The sequence below is a fragment of the Heterocephalus glaber genome, unplaced genomic scaffold (assembly GCF_053883595.1).
Source record: "Heterocephalus glaber isolate CG9 unplaced genomic scaffold, H.glaber_assembly_v1.0 deba00001141, whole genome shotgun sequence".
Lineage (NCBI taxonomy): Eukaryota > Metazoa > Chordata > Mammalia > Rodentia > Bathyergidae > Heterocephalus > Heterocephalus glaber.
This window is the reverse complement of record NW_028258201.1, coordinates 2,158,452-2,178,651: the sequence shown is the minus strand read 5'-3', so window position 1 is coordinate 2,178,651 and position 20,200 is coordinate 2,158,452. Positions and strand designations below refer to the sequence as shown.

The 20,200-nt window shown below is 57.3% G+C and overlaps 1 protein-coding gene across 2 annotated transcripts; it reads left to right on the top strand.

Annotated features, from left to right (window-relative positions):
• The first annotated feature begins 4,478 nt into the window (after window positions 1-4,478).
• Bak1 (BCL2 antagonist/killer 1) lies at window positions 4,479-9,790 on the top strand. Of its 2 annotated transcripts, XM_021260001.2 has the most exons (7): window positions 4,619-4,824; window positions 5,610-5,734; window positions 6,274-6,374; window positions 7,032-7,167; window positions 7,357-7,500; window positions 8,266-8,446; window positions 8,540-9,790. In XM_021260001.2, the coding sequence occupies exons 3-7, from the start codon at window positions 6,305-6,307 to the stop codon at window positions 8,645-8,647; spliced, it is 639 nt and encodes a 212-aa protein (XP_021115660.1). In that variant the 5' UTR covers window positions 4,619-4,824; window positions 5,610-5,734; window positions 6,274-6,304; the 3' UTR covers window positions 8,648-9,790. The 2 variants fall into 2 exon arrangements, with proteins under 2 accessions (XP_004846825.1, XP_021115660.1); XM_004846768.4 differs by lacking the exon at window positions 5,610-5,734 and having other exon boundaries at window positions 4,479-4,824.
• Window positions 9,791-20,200: the final 10,410 nt, after the last annotated feature.

The window sequence follows — 20,200 nt, the reverse complement described above, 5'->3', positions numbered from 1 at the left end:
ACTGAGCCGCCCCCTCCGTAGAGTGGGGGAACCCTCTCCCTCGGCTGGGGGCTCTGCAGGGCCCCGGGGTCAGACACCCTGGTGAGCCCTCCGAAACCCCTGTCCTAGACCCCCGAGGGGCTGCACTACCCCAGGACCCCAGCGTTCCCCAAAGTGGGGCTTCCTCTCAGCCCCGGGGTCCCTGGGGCAGAGGAGCCAGTGGGCACCACCCGGGTGCCACCCAGGCTCCCCAGGGCCCCGCCCCCTCCCAGGGACAGCAAGCTGGCTCAGCAGTTCTGGAGGGGCAGGGATGGACCTCGAGATCAGAGCCCCTCGAATGAAAACCCCAACATGGCCCCTGCCTGGAGTGGGGGCTCGCGGAGTTAGGGGTGAGGGACCAGGGCTCCTGTGACCCTGCCTGGGCCAGGTGAGGGCCACAAGGATGCCCCCAGGCCAGCAGCGGCTGACCCGGCCCTGACAGTCTCATGGGACTCGGCCCGTCTGTCCACCCCACCCCCTTCACAGGGAGGGAAACTGAGGCTCAGGCTCAGCCACCAGTGGAGTCCGTGCAGGAGCAGGAGCCCAACTGGAGACCGTGTCCCCTGGGCCCCAGCTCCAGCCCTCTGCAAACAACAGCCACTGCCAGGGACAGGATGGGAAGGAGGATGGAGGTGAACTGGAAGGCTGGGATTCGCTCCTGTCCTGGCCCCCGAGCCTGGCCCCGGGTGGCTGCGGCCGAGTGCCGGGAGCGAGTGTGACAAGAGGACAGGGAGATGCTGAGCAGGTGACCCCGGCCTCCATACACCCTGCATGGTGCCATGGCCGAGCCCCGGGAGGCACAGACTGCCCAGGGCAAGCGAGCGGCAGTTAGGTTTAAAACCGGGCATCACAGCTGGGATCGGAAGTTCAGGTCCAGGCTGAGTAACTTAGCGACTTGGCCAGACCCTGTCTCAGAAAAACAAACAAGCGGGGATTTGGCTCAGTGGCACTGCGCCTGCCTCAAAAACGAAAGGTCCTGAGTTCAATCCCTGGTACCAAAAACAAAAACCAAAAAACAAAACAGAGGGCAGGGAATGGCACAGAGCTTGGTTTGAAGCCTCTGGACTAAAACCCAAAACAACAAAAAACGGCATCAGGACTCTGGGTGGAGAAATGACTGATAGAGGGGTGTGTGTGTGTGTGTGTGCGCGCGCGTGTGTGCGCGCGTGCGTGTGCATGTGCGTGTGTGCGCATGCCGGTGTCCTGACCAGAACTCGCAGGACTGAGAGGGAGGGTGCAGATCAGAGGGGAGCCCCGCCCAGCCCTGCCATCGCCCTGGGGACCCCACCAGCACCCACCAAACTGCCAGAGGCGTCTTCACCCCGACTCCCCAGCGCCTGCATGAAAGGGGCGGCTGCACTGTGGAGTCCCCTTTGGTCTCCTCTCTGATCCAGGCCCGGGGCTCCTTCACACCGCAAAGCCAAGTAGCTTCTGGGCCCTGCAGCTTGGCGACGGGGCTCGGGTCAAGGTCCGCCCAGCCCTCCCAGCTCTGAGAAGGACAGGGTTGGCGGATAACTGGTCACCAGTGGCCAGTGACTCAGTCAGTCCCGCTCGGAGTCTCCATAAAAGCAAAAGGAGCTGGCTGAGGCGGCACAGGCGGCATCAGGAGTGCCACAAGGTAGACACGTGATGGGTTGGCAAAGGGGAAACTGAGGCACTGTTCCTACATTCCCACGGCACGGGGAGGCAGGGGCACAGCCTCAAAACCTGTCAGAGACCCAAGGAACAGGACGGTGGCACCTGTTCCCCCAACCTCCTCCCATTAGCCAGGAGGCGTGGCAGGTTCCTGTCCTACCCCACCCTGCACTTTGGGAGGCTGAGGCAGGAGGGTTGTAAGTTGGAGCTCACCCTGGGCAACGAAGAGACTTAGTGAGAACTTGTCTCAAAATAAAGACTTAAAAAGGGCTGGGGGTGTAGCTCAGAGTGAAGGCCCCGGGTTCAGTCCCCAGTGCCGTGAACTCAGACAAAGAAACAAACTTGTCCCAGCTCTGAGACCTCTGCTCAACTCCAGCAAAGCCCTCTCTGCTTCTTTTCCCGCCCTTTCGTTCATCAGTTCTTGCTTGCTTGCTTTTGTTCTTTCCTTTACACAAGCTAAATTTTAAACATTTTATTTTGACAGAATCTTGCTAAGTTGCCTTAGGCGGCCTCAAACTTGCAATCCTCCTGCCTCAGCCTCCTGATAGCCCAGCTGCAGCCCTTCCTTCTGTTGCCCAGAGCTGCCCAGGTGCGCCACCTTCCCGGGAAGAGCTCCCGGGGCACCAGCCCTCCAGCCACTGCCTTGAGAGCTTGGATCAGGAGCACAAGTTACCTGCATCCAACCCCAGCTCTGCCCACCACCAGCTGTGTGACCTTGGGCACGTTATTAACCTCTCTGTGCTTGTCTTCCACACTGCAAGTGGAGATGCCAACCAACAGGACCCACCTTGCATCCTAAGGGGTATTTTAATTAAAGATGCTTCAAGGAGAGTCCGGCCCGAGAAATAGCTGCATAAATGCCGACGACAGTTTGTTTTATTTTGTTTGGCGCTAGCGACAGAACCCAGGACTTCACACCTGCTAAACACGACTTTTGCCATACGTTGTCGCCACCAGAATAACTGCTCTTCCTGTCTGGGAGAGGGGACCCTCAGGGCTGTCACAGCCGCGCAGACCGGGAAGGAAGGAGCAGGCAAGGAATTGGAAGGCGGTGTCCGGGTGGCCCCAGCCCTCCCACTTCGCGCCCCCCACGCCTAAGGGGCGAGGACCCCCATCGCACGTCCTCTGGCGCCACCTGGTGGCTGATGCTTATATTGCACCGCCGAGCCGCTCTCGGACACAGGTTCGGGGTGCGGGGCCCGCGGGGCTGGGGAGGGGGGGCTCCATCGGCAGGTGCGGAGAGCGGACCCCGAGGATGAACACGGTAAACAGGGAGGGGAGAGCAGCTCCCAAAAGGTCAAGAAAGGGCGCTGCTCCCACAGGCCCAAGCCAGGTACCGGCACCGGGCGGAGGAGGAGGCACCTGCCCCAGGCCTCCCCGCCCCACAGACCCAGGCGCGGGGTCGCCCACGCGGGGGCTGAGCCGAGGCCCGTGTGAAGGCGATGGGCACCGACCAGCTGGCGGCTGGAGGGAGGGGTCCAGGGCCTCAGAGGGCAGGGACCCGGGACGTGGCATCCCCAGCCCCCTTTTACTTTTTATTTTGAGATAGGATCTCACTGAGTTGCCCACACTGGACTTACACTGAGGATCCTCCTACCTCAGCCTCCCAGAATGCTAGGATTACAGGCGTGGGCCATGGTTCCTGGTGGGCCCTGTGCTCTTTACCCAGTGCCTACTGTGTGCCAGCCTCAGTTCCAGGCACTTGGTGAAGAGCATCTCAGCCAATCCTTCCAGCTGCCCCAAAGACAGGCACTATCTTATTCGCACTTGACAGATGAGGAAACTGAGGCAGAGAGGCGCAGCATGGTGGGGGTGGGATTCGAAGGAAGGCAGTCTGACTCCAGCTTTCCCTCAGATTGGGCCGTAGAGCAAGAGGGTCCATTTCTGCCCCCTGAGCCCTGCCACCTCAGGGGCCGGACAAAGCGGCCACAAGTTCTACAACAGTCAGCTGGGAGAAGCAGGGGACCCCAGATGTGGCACAGACCCCCCACTTCCTCTGGCTTCACTTCATGCGCCAGAGCCTCAGGATCTCCTTGGGGTTTGGGTCTGGGCCCCTATATCCCCACGCCAGGCATCTTGTGCCTTCTGCAGGGAGGTGGCACCCTGCTCCCCTAGAAGGGCACAGCCGGCTCCTCCACTCCCCTGCTCCCCACTGTGCTGCAGAAAAAGGAGGCAGGGAGGGCTGGGGATTTAGCTCAGTGGTTTCGCTGCCTGCTGTGCAAGCGCAAGGACCCGAGTTCGATCCCCAGTACCAAAAAAAATTTTAAAAAGGAGGCGGGGGAGTGGCTGAAACTGAGGCTGTGACCGAGACCCCGGGGCCCAGGACCAACACGCATGCACAGCTGGGACCCCAAAAGCCCTAGAAGACACTGCCCTGCCTTCGCCCCAGCTCACCGCCCGACTCAGGGCCCAGGCGCCTGCTGCAGGGTCTGGATTGCAGACTGAATCCCAGTTGAGTCCCCTCTCCCCGCCTCTGATTAGGGACCCACCCAGGCCTCCACTCTGTTTACCCGAGAAATGGGCCGCAGCCTCACCTCCGCCCAAGGGTTGTGACTGGGACCTCACATGATGGCGGTGGTGCCAGCGAGCAGGCAGGGGTTAAATTCGCAAACTGGGCTTTTCCTCAATCAGGACCAAGAGAAAGGTCAAGGTTAGGGTGGAACTGGGTGTGGTGTAATCCCAGCACTCTGGGAGGCTGAGGCAGGAGGATCACAAGTTCTGGGCCACTCTGTGCCATTCAGAGATTTAAAAAGACGTTGTCTCAAAAAGAGGAGGGTTCTGGGAATGTAGCTCAGTGGGAAGGCCCAGGGTTCAATCCCCAGTGGCCCCAGGAAAGGAAAGGAAAAAACACTAAAGATTGGAGCTCCGTAGGACCACAGTGAGGAGAGCAGGGCCTCGGAGGGGTGGGGGCTCGGGCCGGCCCACCCAACGCCCTGCAGCCCTCAGGCCTGGCATCCGCATCCGGCGGCTGTGAGCGACTTCCTCTAGAGGGAGCTGAGCACGGCTGGCCGCCGGCACCTCTAGGATCTCTGCAGCTTTGCGGGTCCCTGGCCCAGCACAGAGAGGCGGCATCCGGAGCCTGGAATGCTCTGGGAAGCTGGGCCTCAGCACCTGCCCAGGAGCTCGGACCCCAGCCCTGCTGAGCCACCTGGTCTGCCGGAGTCCCCACAGGTGAGTGCCAGAGCCCTCCAGTCCTCAGCCCTGGGTCATGGAGCCTGAGCCCCCCTCCCTCCCCCACAGCCGGCTGGGGAAGCTGTGCCCTGGGTGTCGGCCGCAGGGCGTGGGGACCCAGGGCCACCTCCGACATCGGCCTCTGCCCGGGCCTGGGTGCCAGGGAACCGGCCCCAGGGAATCTGGGGCACAGGAGCAGGGGTCAGAGCCAAGGTCGAGGGCAGGGGAGGGCTTTCCCATGCTGCCTGGGGCTGGGGTCACAGCCCCCGGGAGTGGGTGTCGTGGGCAGGACCCGGGAGGTGGGGACGGATGGAGGAGACACTGCAGATGGGGCGTCGGCCTAGGCCACCGGCTGGGGGGCCGTGGGGCGGGAGGAGGCTGGGGTGCCACCAGCATCTTGCGGCCGCTGTCCTAGTCCTAGGGCCACTGGATGTGGGGGACCAGGGAGGCGGGAGGAGCTGCTGGGGAGCGGGCGGCGGGGCTGTGGGGTGGTTCCTGGCAGTGCTGCAGGCGCCCGGGAAGAAGCGGGGCTCCGGAAGGGGTGCAAAGTGAAAGCGAAAGGCAGGCCTCAGGGAATGCTCCTCCGCCGCTCCCGCTCGCACGGCCCGGCTGGGCAGAGGGGATAGCAGCGGGGTTGGAGGGCAGGTGTGGGGCGGCCTGGGAGCAGCCGGGCCTAGAGTGGGGACAGGACCCAGGTCCTCAAGCTGGCAAATGGGCGTCTTGGTGGGACCCAGCCCCCCGGCTGCCTGCGGGCCTGAGCCAGTGCCTCTTTCTACTTGCCTCAGTTTCCACCTGTGCAGTGGGTGTGACCAGGCACCACTGGAGTTCAGCCAGGCTAGGAAGCCAGGCGTGGTGGTGCACACCTGTAATCCCAGCATTCTGGAGGCTGAGGCAGGAGGATCGCCAGTTTGTGAGTTCAAGGCATGGCTGTGCTAGGTAGAGACCCTGAGACAAAAGACAATGCTGAGTGAGATGGCCCGCGCCTGTGATCAAAATGCCTGTAATCCCAGCATTCGGGAGGCTGAGGCAGGAGGGTTATGACTTTGAGGCCAATTTAGGGTACGTAACAAGACCCTGTCTCCAAAAACCTGGGGAGCTCCTGATGGCGGGAGTGTCCCAGACCCTCAGGAAGGGTTTGAGGCTAGCAGGCTGCACTGGAGAGCAGGTGTGCTCCAGCCAGCCGAGGGGAAGTGGCCTTCCTGGGCCATCACGGGTCATCCGCTGGAGGTGGAAGCTCAGCTCACGGCCGCAGGTGCCAGGAGGGCTGTCGGGGCCTGGGAGCCCCCAAGGCAGGGCTGGGCCTTGTCCTTCTGGGACCCAGACTGCCCGCTAGACAGGGCACCCCGCAGCCTGGCCCTGCTGCGCGTGGGGCCTCGTGTTCGCATGGAGGCCTCTCCGGGGCCACCGAGGGGCTCCTGTGCAGCCCCGTCTCGCGTTTCCCACCTGCAGGCTGACACCGTCACTCGCTGAGACCTAAAGGATGGCATCCAACCAAGGCCCGGGTCCCCCCGGGGAGGGCTGCGAGGAGGGCCCCCCGCCGTCGGAAGCTGGTGAGGGTCCCCTGCCCTGCGGTCCCCTCCTGTGCCGCAGCCCAGCCCTGCTCCGCTGGGGCCTGGGAGAAGGGAGGAAGCCTGCGTTGCCTGGGGGTGGGGAGGAGGAGGAGGAGGAGGGAGCGGGGCAGGATCCTGGGCAGGGGCTGGGAGCTGGAGGGCAGGGCAGGGGCCGGTGGGCGTGGGAGGAAGGCGGGAAGGAGATGGACCCAGCCCAGGAGGAAGTAGCTGCTCTGGCGCCCGCAGGTTCCCGGAACAGGCGGCCCTTGTCATGACCCGGGAGGAAGTGAGGTGGCCGCCTCTGCCCGCTTCCCAGTGGGCACTCAGGGGCCCAGCTCCAGCGCCCTGCAGCTCCCTCTTCCCTGGCCTTGGGCTCCGGTCCCGGGTCTGTCGCTGTCCCTGGGTGACCATTCTGAGCCGAGACTACAGCTTCACAGTTTGTCTCCTACACCCTGAGGGCTGGGGCCCGAGTCCCGCCTGGGCTATGCCCTGGCCACGCCAGGCTGGCAGAACACCCCGCCGTGGGCACCAGGTGTCTGCTCGGGGCTTCTCTGCCTGTGGCGAGAACAGCGTTGGCCCCAAGGGAGCGAGATTTACCCATCAATCCCAGGTTGCTGGGTGCAGCCCTCCCTCGCTGACCCCAGGCTTTGACCCCAGAGCAGCAGGTGGCCCGGGACACCGAGGAGGTTTTCCAAAGCTACGTATACTACCGCCACCGGCAGGAGCAGGAGGCCGAGGGGGCAGTCACCCCCGCTGACCCCGAGATGGACACCCTGTCCCTAGAACCAAGCAGGTGAGCTTTGGTCTGGCCCCAGGGATGGCTGCAGGGGGCAGAGGCTCACGCAGGGTCCCTGTCCCTGGGGCCAGCGGTCACATCTGCAGGCGCTGTCCGGGACGCGCAAGGTGGGTGGGCACAGGGGGCCCCTCAGGTACACCCCAGCCTCCCCTACCCGGCTGCTCACCCGCCGCCTCCCGTCCCCAGCACCCTGGGCCAAGTGGGTCGGCGGCTTGCCATCATTGGGGATGACATCAACCGGCGCTACGACGCCGAGTTCCAGAACCTGCTGCAGCAGCTGCAGCCCACAGCCGAAAACGCCTATGACCTCTTCACCAGGATCGCCTCCAGGTACCACACCAGGCCACCTTGTCCTGTGTCCGGCACCACCTGCCATGCGCTGCCCTGTGACTCCTCTGACTCCTGTCTTCCTGGGCCTGTCTCCGGGTCAAACTCCCCTCCTCTGGGCTCCCGTGAGCTCTGACTCCGAGAACTCGCTGTTAGATCTGGGGTGAGGATGTCCGGATGCTGGGATGGCTTCCTGCCCAAGTACCTGGTTCCCAGCCCCACTTTGCCACCTGCTGCTGGGCCTCGAGGCCCGGATCTGTGAGGTGGGCGAAGCGCTTGGACGCGTGCAGACCCTCGAGGCCACTGCGTCTCCCCAAGTGAGGCAGGCAGGGCCAAGCCAGGTGTGCAGGTGGAGGAGAAGGCAGCAGTGGGTGACAGATTCAGTCTGTGCTCTGAGCTGAAATGTCCAGCCCGTCTGCAGAGGCCCCTCGTTGCCATGACTCGGGGACCCGTCCTAATCTCCTCTTCTGTCCTTTCCTCTCTGCTGTCTCTTGGGCTGCCAGGCCAGCAACATGCACAGGTAATCTCCCTGCCTGCTCTGCCCCCTGTGCCCTTTGCTCTGCAGCCTTGGGGACCACACCCCAGCAGCAGCACCCAGCTTGCTCGCCCTCTGAGCTCTCTCCTTTCTCAGATCCCTCAGCTCTTCCCACAGTGAGGCCAGGCTCGGCAGCCTCTGCAACCCTGATCCATAGCCCCGAGGGGAGGGGAGGGCTGGGGGGCAGGGTGCCGCTGGACTCTCCCTCGACTCACACTGTGCTCTGCCTGCAGGCTGTTTAAGACCGGCATCACCTGGGGCCGTGTGGTGGCTCTCCTGGGCTTTGGCTATCGCCTGGCCCTGCACGTCTACCAGCGTGGCCTGTCTGGCTTCCTGGGCAGGGTGACCAGGCTGGTGGTAGACTGCATGCTGCGCTACTGCATTGCCGGGTGGATCGCGCAGAGAGGTGGTTGGGTGAGTGCCCGAGATTGCACCCTGCAAGGTCCTCAGGGCTGCCCTGGTTCCCGGGCCGCCGGCTCCTTTGTGACTGCCAGTCTCTCTGGGCAGGTGGCGGCCCTGGACTTGGGCAACGGCCCCATCCGGAATGTGCTGCTAGTCCTGGCTGTGGTTCTGTTGGGGCAGTACGTGGTACGAAGGTTCTTCAAGTCATCGTGACTCCGGAGGGGGGGGCGCTCTGGGGTCCCAGCTAAGACCCCTGCCTGCATTTCAGCCCAGACTTCTCCCTCTCCTCTCCCCTGCAGGGCTCCCCCAACCCCAAGAGTACAGAAGCTTTAGCAAGTGGGCACTCCAGCATGAGGGGGTCCCTGCCTGGGGTCAGTCGGGCTGCACAGGAGCCCCAACATTGCATGGTGCTAACTGGGCCCTATCCTGTCAGGGGGCTGTAGCTTCCTCAGCTCTCCCGGACTCTCAGCCCTGCCTGCTGGGCAGTGGGGAGGTTGATACCTTGGAGACCAGAGGCTGGGGTCTGGTTCTTCCCAGGAAGCTTTTAATGGTTTTAGCTTTTTTATAATCCCCTTGGGAGAAACCCTCCATTCCCAGCACTCTGCCCAAGGTCAGGACATCCAAGGTGTAGGTCAGTGGGTCCACCCCTGTCTCCAGGACACAGCTGTTCCAGAAGGTCAGAGCCCCGTCTTGGGAGTCAGCACGGCTCCCGGAGGAAGGCTGGCTGGGATGGGGGCCTAGGTCCTGCTCCCTACCAGACACTGCCTTTGTGGTTGGGCTCTCAGGGATTCTGGGCTGGGCTTGGGGCGGGGCTGGGGTCCTGGTCAGGGTCAGGGTTGGAGCAGTCTTCATTGTCCATCAAGACCACCAATCCTGCCCCCCGCCCTAGTCCCCCACCCCCTCACCGAATAACCACTGGCTCCAACCCTCAGTGTGGGCGGAGGCCCTTGCCCCACTCCCTGGGAGCCCTCCTCACGGGCTTGCTGAGGCCCCTCTTTGACTGGCCTGCAGTACCCTGTTAAGGGACCTGGAGATGTCTCGGGGTAGGGGCCTCAGGCCTGAGCCTGGAGCTGGGTCCTCCCTGGTGGCCAGGGCACTGTGTAATCTGGGATGCAGCTGGGGAGACTGTGAATACTTGAACCCCACCGCACGCCGCCCTCCACGCTCCCGGCCTGCCGGGGCCCCTCTTGGAGGGGGTGGGAGGGCCTTCACTATCTTGCACAGTTAGGGACTGGGGGGTCCGGGGAAGAAGTTCTTGATGAAGCCAAATGCGTGGAGGGATTGCAGGTGGCGCCTGCTGGCCATCTACACCCCATCCTCTGATGGTGTTTGCAAATAAACCGTGCAATGCCCCCACTTCCGCCTGCCATGTTTGCGCCCCTGCTCCGTCATTCCCCATCGAGCCGGCCTGGAGAAGCTGCAGCACCTGGCTCACTGAGATCTCACCCTGGGCCCTTCTCCACACCCATCCCTCATTTCCTTGGGGATCCAGGCAGCTTTCCACCCCTTCAAGAAGTCGGGGGTCCCCTTGGCTGCGAGCTGGAGCAGCAGCACGTCTGAGGACCCCCACAGCCACCACCTCGAGCCTGGCCTGGATTCCTCTCCCTGGGGCTTCCGCCCACGCTGGCCCAAACGACTCTGCTCCCCCATACTTAGCTCTGCCCGGGACACGGTGTCCCAACTGCCCCTTACTGATGTCCCCACAGCCTCACACACACAGGGCTTTTTTCATTCTAGTTCGAGGCTGCAGGGGAGTCCCTATGGGGCGGCAGCCGGGGTGATAAAAATAACAAGCACGGGGGCGTGGAAACGTTCCCAAATCTACAGTCCTCCCAGGCCTGGGCGCCCGGGTGTGTGTTTCTGACCCCTTTCGAGTCCCCGAGGACCGTGTGCGGTCTCTGCCTCCCCTCATCCGGGTCTGCAGCAGTGCAGAGAGGAAAGGCGGGGCGAAGTTGGGTGGATGCTAGAGGACTCAATAATGTGCCAGAAGAGCTCAAAGACAGCATCCACGTGGTGCGTGCCAGGCTTGATGCCAAGACTTCATTTTCGCTGCCCAAGCGCCAGGTGCGGCGCCAGGATGCGAGCGTGCACGCCTGCGCCTGTGCGCGCTGCCAGCGAACGGCGGCCTCGCCTGAACCTCGCGGTACCAAAGGGCAGGGAGCTGGGACTCGCCACCGGCAGAAGGGCCCGAGGTCTTCGGTGCAGGCAGCAGGGGAGGCGAGAGCCGTTGGTCCCGCGAGCACAGTTTAGGGGACAGACTGCTGCCGGGTCGCCTTTTTTCCCTTTCGTGTAGAGCTGCTCGAGCTGAGGAAGACAAACGGAACAGGTCGCCCGAGTCAAAGATGGCCGTCGCTACTTCAAAAGCGCAAGCGTGCCCTTCTGTGGGCGGAGCCTCGGGCCCACCTCTTTCTCTCTCTGGGTTTTGAGGATGGCCGCCGCGGTGCGGGGCGCTGAGGGAAGGGTGTGTGGTTTCTGGCTGCAAGAAAGGTGGCTGGGTCACTGCAGCTGTGGTCATCTCTGATCCGCTGGGAAAGGAGTTGGGATGTTTCTCTGCACATCATTTATTTTTTAGTACTGGAGATTCAACCCAGGGTCTTCCCATTGAGCTACATCCCCAGCCCTTTTGTTTTTAAAATAATTTTTAATTTTAAAAATATTTATTTATTTTGGGGTGGTTTTTTTTGTTTGGTTTTGTTTTTTGGAAACAGGGTCTCAGTGTATATTCCAGGCTGGCTTTGAACTCACTATGTAGCCTCGGGTGACCTCAAACTCGCAGCAGTCTTCCTGGGACTACAGGAGTGAGCCACCACGCCTGGCTCCCCAGCCCTCGTCCTTCTGAGACGAAGGTCTCAATAAATTGGCTGAGTTGCCCGTCTAGGCTCGAGCCCGCCATCCTCCTGCCTCAGCCTCCCAGGTGCTTCCCTGGGTTGCCAAAGCCAGGGGGTGAGAAGTGGGGAGACAGAGTAAGCTACGGCGGTGGTGGGAAGCGCGGCGGCGCGGAGGACTCAGTCCTGCTTGCAACTTGTGCTGAAATCGAGGCTTGTTCTCCCCATAGAAGCCGGATTCCTCACAGCCTGCGGCCGCCGAGCTGAGCGCTGGGGAGGAGCGGCAGCTGTCGCCGCTCAGCTGTGCAGTTTGTGCGGTTTCGGTGTAAACGGCTGCCTTCCCAGCGGCCTCAGTCTCCCCGCCCCACCCTGCGGTCTCACTTTCCAGTATTTGATTTACCTCGCTGAAGAAAGTGCACTTTAGGTCACTGGGCGTCCCCGCTAAGCCTGTACTTCAAAAAGGGGCGGGGGGGGGAGCCTTTCTTCACCTAAAAGCACTCAGCAGGTTGTTTGAACAAGTTTCTGCGACCAAACCATCTGGCAAGCATCTCATAAATTAAAATGAACTTCCTGCTTCATTAAAATTAATGCAGACACCATATCCTGTTCCAGTTGCACGCGCTTTAAAGGTAGAGGCCGCGGACCCCAGACGCTCGAAAACCGCAGCTGATTCAGCGCGAGAAGAGCCGTCGGCCCTCATTCTGCGCGTGCGTGCGAGCGGGCGCCTGGGGACCCTGCCCCGCAGTCACTGCACAGACCCCGCGACCTGGCCACACGGAGACTGCCCAGCCCCCGGGCAGCTTCTCCGGTTGATTTCCGGTGGGCGATTGGGTTGTTGGGGACGGTAAAGCGCGCCTGTAACCCCAGCACTCTGGGAGGCTGAGACAGGAGGATCCTAGGTTAAAGCCCAGCCTGGTCAACTTAGCGACTTAGGTGGGCTCTGTCCCAAAATAAATAATAAAGGCTGGGGGCCCCGCTCAGTGTGAAGGCCCTGGCTCTGTCTCTAGTACAGACATACACGCACACCAACTTGAAAGGCTGGCGGGTGGAGCTCCCTGTGGTAGGCCCGCGAGTGTTAGGGCTCAGCTGCCGGACCTGGGCCTTGGACCCACCCCGGGCAGCCTGAGCGGCGGGAGCAGCCCCTCCAGGCCTGGTGAGCAGAGGGGCTCGGCAGGGGACGGACTGGCCAGGGACCCCCAGCCCCTTCGCGGGGGGGGCTGCTCTCCCGGGACAGCCCGTGCCACGCAGCCCCGAGTCCCCTGGCCAGGCGCTCCCTGGCCCCCAAAGAAAGATGGGGGACGGCAGGAAGGGCCTCCCTGCGCCTGGTACCCGGGGCACCCACAGACTCCCACTGTGACCGCTCCCCCACCCCTACTGGGGACTGGACCCTGGCCTTTGCGCTGAGCTCCGTCCCCAGCCCCTTTATTTATTTGGAGACCCCAAAGCTCAGGGTTCATTTTTTTGTTACTTTTTTATTTCTATTATTACATTGCTTGTAGTACATAATGATGGGGAATTAGCACATGTACGTAATACATCTCAGTTCTTTTTTTCTTTCCCTTCTACCTTCTCTTCTGTTTTGCCAGCATCACATTTATTTATTTATCTTATTCCCCAGCCCTTTTTGAGTTTGGTTTTTTTGGGTTTTTTTGGTACTGGGGATCGAACTCGGGACCTTTTGCTTTCGAGGCAAACCGCTGAGCTAAATCCCCGACCCTCCAAGCCCTTTTAAATTAAATTATTTATTTATTTATTGTTGTTGTTGTTGTTTGAAACAGAGTCTCACTATGAAGCCCAGGCTGGCCTCAAACTTGTGATTGCCCTCCTGCCTCAGCCTCCCAAATGCTGGGACCACAGGCATGCAACCACCACACCCAGCCTTTAAAAAAAAAAATTGTTTTTCAAAATAGGATCTCTGAATTCCCCAGGCCGGACTCAAACATGAGATTCTCCTGCCTCTGCCTCCCAGACTGGTCAGATGATAGGCATGCACCACCACACTTGGCTATTTTCTTGCTGTTAGCTTCTGAAACTTTATTTTTAATGTATACATTCCACAAACAGAAAGCCTCTAACCCCACACACAATCCCATAACCAGATGTTTCAATTTTATCAACACTCTTCAACTATTTACACTGTCTTCCCTCAACAAAAGTGCAATCCAAGACATCTTGACAAGAAATCTTTACCAATAACAATATATTTTTGAGCTGGTGTGAATGGTGCCCGTCCATTTTATTTTTTTTCAATCACCTGGAACAACAATGAAGCCAACTGGACATGGAAATGAACTGGGTTAGGCAGCACCCTATGTAAGACCCAAAACCCTAAAGGGCACTTGCTTCTCGCCTCTTCTCCAACCTCCAACCAAAATTACTCAGGAGACTGAACCCTAAATCAGACTGGGGTTACTCACCTGGGCACAAGTGAACAGGCTGCATAGTTAGATACTGGTCTGGCAGTACAAATGCAGAGATTTCAGCATGTTATGTTTGTTAGCACTTTGCTATCTTTTAAAATGGGGATCTGGCTATTTTGCCCAGGCTGGTTTTGAACTAGTGAGCTCAAGTGATCCTCCTGCCTCAGCCTCCTGAGTGGCTGGGACTACAGGTGTATACCACCAGGATTTTTTTTCCCTTGCAGTTCTGGGTTTGAAACCCAGGGCCCTGTGTGTGCTAAGCAAACCGGTTCAGAGCTCTATCCCAGCCAGAATGCACGTGTCCTTTGCTCCGGGGAGGGCCCTTTCTGCAATCCAGTCACCCCTGCCAAACGGGTGTCACAAACATGGTCTTCCTCCCCACTTAGAGATCTGGGAAAAGCTGGGTGTGGTGGCACACACTTAGGATCTCAGTACTTGGTAGGCTGCGGCAGGAGGATCAGCACAAGTTTGAGGCCAGCCTGGACTACATAGTGAGACCCTGTTTCAAAAAAACAAAACCAAAAGATCCATAGGCTCTACACACCCCCCACTTGGCCCCTCCCTGCAGGCCCTGTGGAAGCAGGTTCCTTGGAAGCAGAGGGGCCCAGGGGTGGGAGGTGCAGCTGGCCCGGCCCAGGTGACCAGGAGACCTCGGAGGAGAGGACACAGCCATTCCCTTGAACAAACTCACTTCAGGCAGGTGCTCAGGGCTTTCTCTCTCGTTTTCTTTTTTTCAGTACTGGGGGTTGAACCCAGGGCCATCTCGAGCTGTATCCCCAGCCCTTTTTCTATTTCAAGACAGAGTCTAACAAAGTTGCCCATATGGTATTCAGACTTTCCATCTTCCTGCCTCAGCCTCCTAAGGTGGCACTGCAGGTGTGCACCACCACGGCCAGCTAAGACTCTGTTCGTTTTGCCTTGTTTTGTTTTGGGGGCCAGATGTGGTGGTGCACCCCTGTAATCCCACTGGTCTAGGAGGCTGAGGCAGGAGGATCAAAAATTCAAGCCAAGCCTGGACAACTCAGTGATTTCACAAGACCCTGTCTCAAAAAAAAAGGAAGCAGCAGCTAGGGGTGCAGCTCAGTGTGAAGGCTCTGGACTCAATTCCCAGTGATTACATAAGTAAAATACATCAATATGTAAAGTACGCATTTACTTTTTTTTGAGACAAATTCTCACTATGTAGCCCAGGTGGGCCTTGAACTCACGGTGATCCTCCTGCCTCAGCCTCTCCAGTGCTGGGATTACAGGTGTGTGCCACCACATCTAGCCTTCCCCAGCCCTTTTAACTTTTTTGTTTTTTTTTTTGTACCAGGGATCCAACTCGGTTCCTTGAAGTTGCACAGCAGGCAGCAAAACCACTGAGCTAAATCCACGACCCCCTCCCCCCGCCCCGCCAGCCCTTTTAAAAACTATTTCTTTGTGAATTTCTGAGCCATCTGCTGAGCTCAGTGACACACGCCTGTAATTCTAGGACTTGGGAGGCTGAAGCAGGAGGATTGCAAGTTGTTGGGTTTTTTTGGACCGGGAATCAAACTCGGGTCCTCGTGCTTATGCAGCAGGCAGTGAAACCACTGAGCTAAATCCCTGGCCCCTAGGATTGCAAGTTTTTGAGAGCCACCTGGGCATTAGTGAGACCCTGTCTCAAAATAAAAAATAAAAGGGCTGGGGCTGTAGCTCAGTGTAAAGGCCATGGGGAAAAGAAAAGAATGTCAGTCTAGTGTCTTGGCAGATTTCCCAGGCTGGCCTCGAATCCGTAATCCAACTGCCTCAGCCTGCCAAGTGGCTAGGAGGAAAGCAGTTATTACAGCACCCGGGGAAAGGGGTGGATTATGTTTGTAAACAATATTGGAATCTTTAAAATGACTTGATTTGCCACACTTAAAAGTATGAGTTATTAGGTTTATGGGAATTATTTACATGTGTAACACTTTTTTCTTGTTTGACTTGTAAATCTGCCCTATGAGGAATCTGAAGTGCTTGGGAAAAAAAATCAAGTGTGCTAAATTTGTAGATATAGTTTAAATATTTAAGAGAATTTCATTAAGTTTGTAAATGGTATGAGGAATGTTCGAGCAAATTTAATAAATCAAGCCGATGGGCTAATTGAACATTAATCACAGAATGAGTTATGGTTCTTATTTTTATACAAACTTTACAGGATTTCTAAATAGAACATCATGGTATGCAAGTTAAACTTAAGAATTTAGGAATATCTGATTTTAAATTTACAACCCCCCATGCCAGACATGGTGGCGCACGCCTATAATCCTAGCACTTGGGAGGCTGAGGCAGGACGATCACTGCAATTTCAATGCCAGCCTGAGCTACATAGTGAGATCCTGCCTCAAAAAAAAAAAAAAAAGCAAAAAACAGGGCTGGGGATTTAGCTCAGTGGTTCCACCACCTGCCTCATAAGCACAAGGTCCCAAGTTGGATCCCCGGTACCAAAAAAACCCAAAACCCATACATTTACAACTCCCATTCTCTTGGTACTGAGGATTGAACCCAGGGCTTTCGCACTGGGCTTCACCTCCCCTTTTTATTTTATTTTATTTTATTTTATTTTATTTTATTTTATTTTATTTTGAGGCAAGGTCTTACTGTGTAGTTCAGGCTAGCCTCAAACTCACACCTAGCCTTAAATTCACAACTTTAATAAATTCAAAATTAATTTAAACAGAGGCAACTTTGAACAGTCCTTTCTGTCCTCAAATATCTTCCCAAGGATAGCTGCACTCCCAGACCTGACTCTTCTGACAGCATTCTCCTCCACTCTCCACCGGAGTCCTCCCCAAGCCTCTGCAGCCCTCCTTCCCGAGAGCTCTTGCCCTGCCTCTTTCATGGTGTTAGACAAAATTATAAACTATTATTCTGGACTAGGCTCCTCCCTGGCCCCATCAGTCCAGACTGAAAATCAAAATGGAGTCGCTTGTGCTAGGGTTCCATGTCACCAAGCCAGCAGTGGTGGCACACGCCTGTAATCCCAGCACTCTGGGAGGCTGAGGCAGGAGGATGGCAAGTTTGAGCCCAGCCTGGGCAACTTCGTGAGAACTTGTCTCAAAATTTAAAACTTTAAAAAAAAAGTGAGCTGGAAAATAATTTCACGCACAGTCCGTGGGTTCAATCCCCAGTACTGGGGAAAAAAATTGCATGTCATCAAACCAAAATTAAATTGTAACCTGACCTTCCCAGACACCCAGCGAGAAGCGGGTTATGGTGGTACACACCTGCAATCAGGAAGCTGAGGCAGGGGGACCACAGGTTCCAGGCCACCCTGGATTACATAGTGAGTTCAAGTCCAGACTGAACCGCGTAGTGAAAATCAAATGGCATTAACAGTGATAATAATAATACAGCTCCCCTGGCCTTACGAAACAGGTGATCTGAAGTAGCCTGATGTTAACCAATCCGTTATTTTCCTACTGCTCTGCCCGCGTCTTCCAAGGAGAGTGACTCTGGAAGGAACCCCCCCCTTCCCGCCTGTGTGTACCCCTCTGCTGCTGCCGGACTCTTCCGTGTTCTGGGATGGGTGTTGTCCGACTGCCAGCTGGAAAAGAAAGCCAATTAAGATCTTAAACTGCCATTGACCTAAACGCTGGCAGGGTGCCTTCTGTCGGGTAGGAGGGCTGTTCCCTCCTGTTTTCCATAGATGGCCGGCGGGACGCGCGGCGCCGGGACCTTGACCCGCAGTTCCCATAGGTCGGGGTCGTGCGCTTTTTAGCGCAGGACCTGGGGGCGCCAGGCGGGGACCAGGGCCCCCAGTGCTGCGGGAGCGGCGCACCGAGACGCGGAGTCCTTCCGGGGCTAGAGGGACCGCGGCCTGCGTTGAGGGCGGGGCCTGGGGCTGGGGGCGTAGAAGGCGGACGTCGCGGTCTTTTCGCGAAGTCCCTTCCCGCTCCACAGCTGTGACCCCGCGTCCCCGTCGAGGGCAGTGCGGACTGCCGCGCCCACCGTGGACAAGCTGTAATTCTGGTGCTGAGCCTCGAGCCTGCGGCTGACCTTCCGCATAAGGCGGGAGTTGCGGGGCACCCGGGCAGGGCGCGGGGGGCTTGTGGGGCGACCTGGCGTCGAGGGAACGTGGGGACCCTGGCCGCCTGTGCCTTGTTCTCGCCCCTGCTGGGCGTCGCTGCCTTTCCCCTGATCCCCTGTGTGTACGGGGAGAGCCTGAGGACCTCGTGGACCCCGGGCAAGATATTTTCACTTCTAGACTCCGATCTGATTTTTTTTTTTTTTTTTTAACCTTGTGCTTGCCAGATAGGCGCCGTGCCACTGAGCTAAAATCCCTGGCCCTCGGATCTGATTTTTATCTTTTCCTTTTTCTAATTTCTATTTTTATTAGTGCAAGTTTGCAGTACATACTGATTCTTAATTTTTAAAAATGTGAGCGGGCGTGGTGCCGCACGCCTGTGATCCCAGAACTCTGGAGGCTGAGGCAGGAGGATTGCCACCAGTTCGAAGCCATCCAGGGCTGCATAGTGAGTTCAAGGCCAGCCTGAACTACACAGTGAGATCCTGCCTCAAAAAACAAAAACAGCCTGGGGATTTAGCTCCGTGGTTCTGCCGCCTCGCCAGTGCAGGGTCCCAAGTTGGATCCCCGGTACCAAAAAACCCCCAAACAAACAAAAACCCTAATAAAAATAAAAAGGGGGACCCAGGCATGGTGGTACACCTGTAATCTTAGCGCTCAGGAGGCAGAGTCAGGAAGATTGTCATGAGCTCGATGCCAGCCTAGGCTACATAGTGAGTTCAAGGCCATCCTGGACTTCCCTAAGCAAGACCCTGTCTCAAAAAGAAAAGCCAGGAATTTAGCTCAGAGCATCCCTCTGAAAGCGCAAGGTCCTGAATTCTATCCCCGGTACCAAAAACAAAACAAAGCAAAACAAAAAAACCCAAAGTGAAAATGTGAAATTCTAAGGTTGTCAAACCTGCCTCCCCCACCCCCGCTAGCAGGGGTTGAGCTTCAGGCTCTCCCATCACTGAGCCACGTCCTAGCCCTTTTATTTTTATTTTCAGACAGTAGCTTGCCAAGTTGCCCAGGTTGGCTTTGAACTTGCAGTCCTCCTGCAGTGAAGGTGTGGCCTGGAGCTTTTCTTTTCCCTTCTGCTTTCAATTTGAACTACTTAAATGAACACTTTTAAAGGCTTCTGAGTTCTGTCTTTATTGCTAAGATTGTAGGCTTATTTTAATTAACTTCTCTCCTCCTGATTGATTTTACAATTACCGTTGATTGTCTTTTTCTCTCTGGTGTTGCCCTGATTTGGGGTTGCTCTGAAGGCCTAAGATGGGCTTTATTTTCTTTTCCTTTCTTTTTAATGGTGCTGATGATCAAACCTAGGGCCTTGCACATCCTAATCAAGCCCTCTCCCACTGAGCTCCATCCGAGCCAGGATGTATTTTGTTTGTTTGTAGGTATGTATTTATTTTGAGACAGGGTCTCACCTTGTTCCAGACTGGCCTTGAACTCAACTCACTACATAGCCCTGGCTGGCCACAAACTTGCACTGATCCTCCTGCCTCAGCCTCTCCAGTGCTTTGATTATCCAGTGCATGTGCCACCACCCCTGGGTGTTTTGTTTTCTGAGAGAGGGTCTTGCTATGAGGCTGGCCTTGAACTTGTCATCTTCCTGCCTGAGGTCCCTGAATGCTGGGATCACAGGAGCCCGACCCTGTGCCCAACTCTTTCTTATCACAGGCAATTGCATCATCATTGGAATTCTGGGACAGCTGTCTTCTGTCCTCCTTTCAGTTCCTCCCCCAAAGTCCCCTTCCTGCCCACTGTCACAGACTTACCTGTCAGACTCACAGGCCCACAGGACCTCTCAGCTGCATAACCCAGAACCCTTCCCTGGCTTGGTCGCCGACCCCAAGTGAGGATGAAATTTTGCACTGCTGAGGCCCTGAGTTTTGAGTTCTAGTACAAAAAAGAAAAGAAATTTTGCACTGCTGTTGCTTTGAGTGTTGAAAGAACATTGAAAAATAGCCGAAACCCAAGTGTAAACAAACACCTTAAAGGCATGCATGTGAGTGTGTGTGTGTGTGTAACACAGAAACAGACAGCTCCAGGGGATGGGGGCTGTGAGACCAGCTCTGGGCCGGGCTAAGCGGACCTAAGACCCCTTGGAGAAGCCTTTACGGATCCCTATCTGCTTTGTTGTTTTTTTTTTTTTTGGTACCAGGGATCAAACTTGGGTCCTTGTGCTTTTGGGGCAGGTGCTGGAACCGCTGAGCTAAATCCCTGGCCCCACTTCGCTTTTTTTGTTGTTTTGCTTTGGTTTTTGAGACAGAGTCTCAACAGGTAGCCCAGGCTGGCCTCGATGTCTCAGTGATCCTCCTGCCTCTGCCTGCTGAGTGCTGGGATCACAGGCATGTGCTATCATGGCCCAGTGCTGCCTCTCACTTTTGTTTACGGTTCCTGCTGGTGCCAGAAACACGTTTGTCACCTCGGCTCTGTTTCCTTTCCTGCCTTTTGTTACCTGTGGTTCACACTGAAGCAGTGTGACCGGAAGCCTGCTGGCCCC

What these genes read in the sequence shown, in the direction of transcription:
- Bak1 (XM_004846768.4), top strand. Translation starts at nt 6,305, where the DNA reads ATGGCATCCAACCAAGGCCCGGGTCCCCCCGGGGAGGGCTGCGAGGAG. An exon ending in CCCCCCGCCGTCGGAAGCTG is followed by an intron (nt 6,375 to 7,031) that starts GTGAGGGTCCCC and finishes CTTTGACCCCAG; the next exon opens with AGCAGCAGGTGGCCCGGGAC. An exon ending in TTCACCAGGATCGCCTCCAG is followed by an intron (nt 7,501 to 8,265) that starts GTACCACACCAG and finishes CTCTGCCTGCAG; the next exon opens with GCTGTTTAAGACCGGCATCA.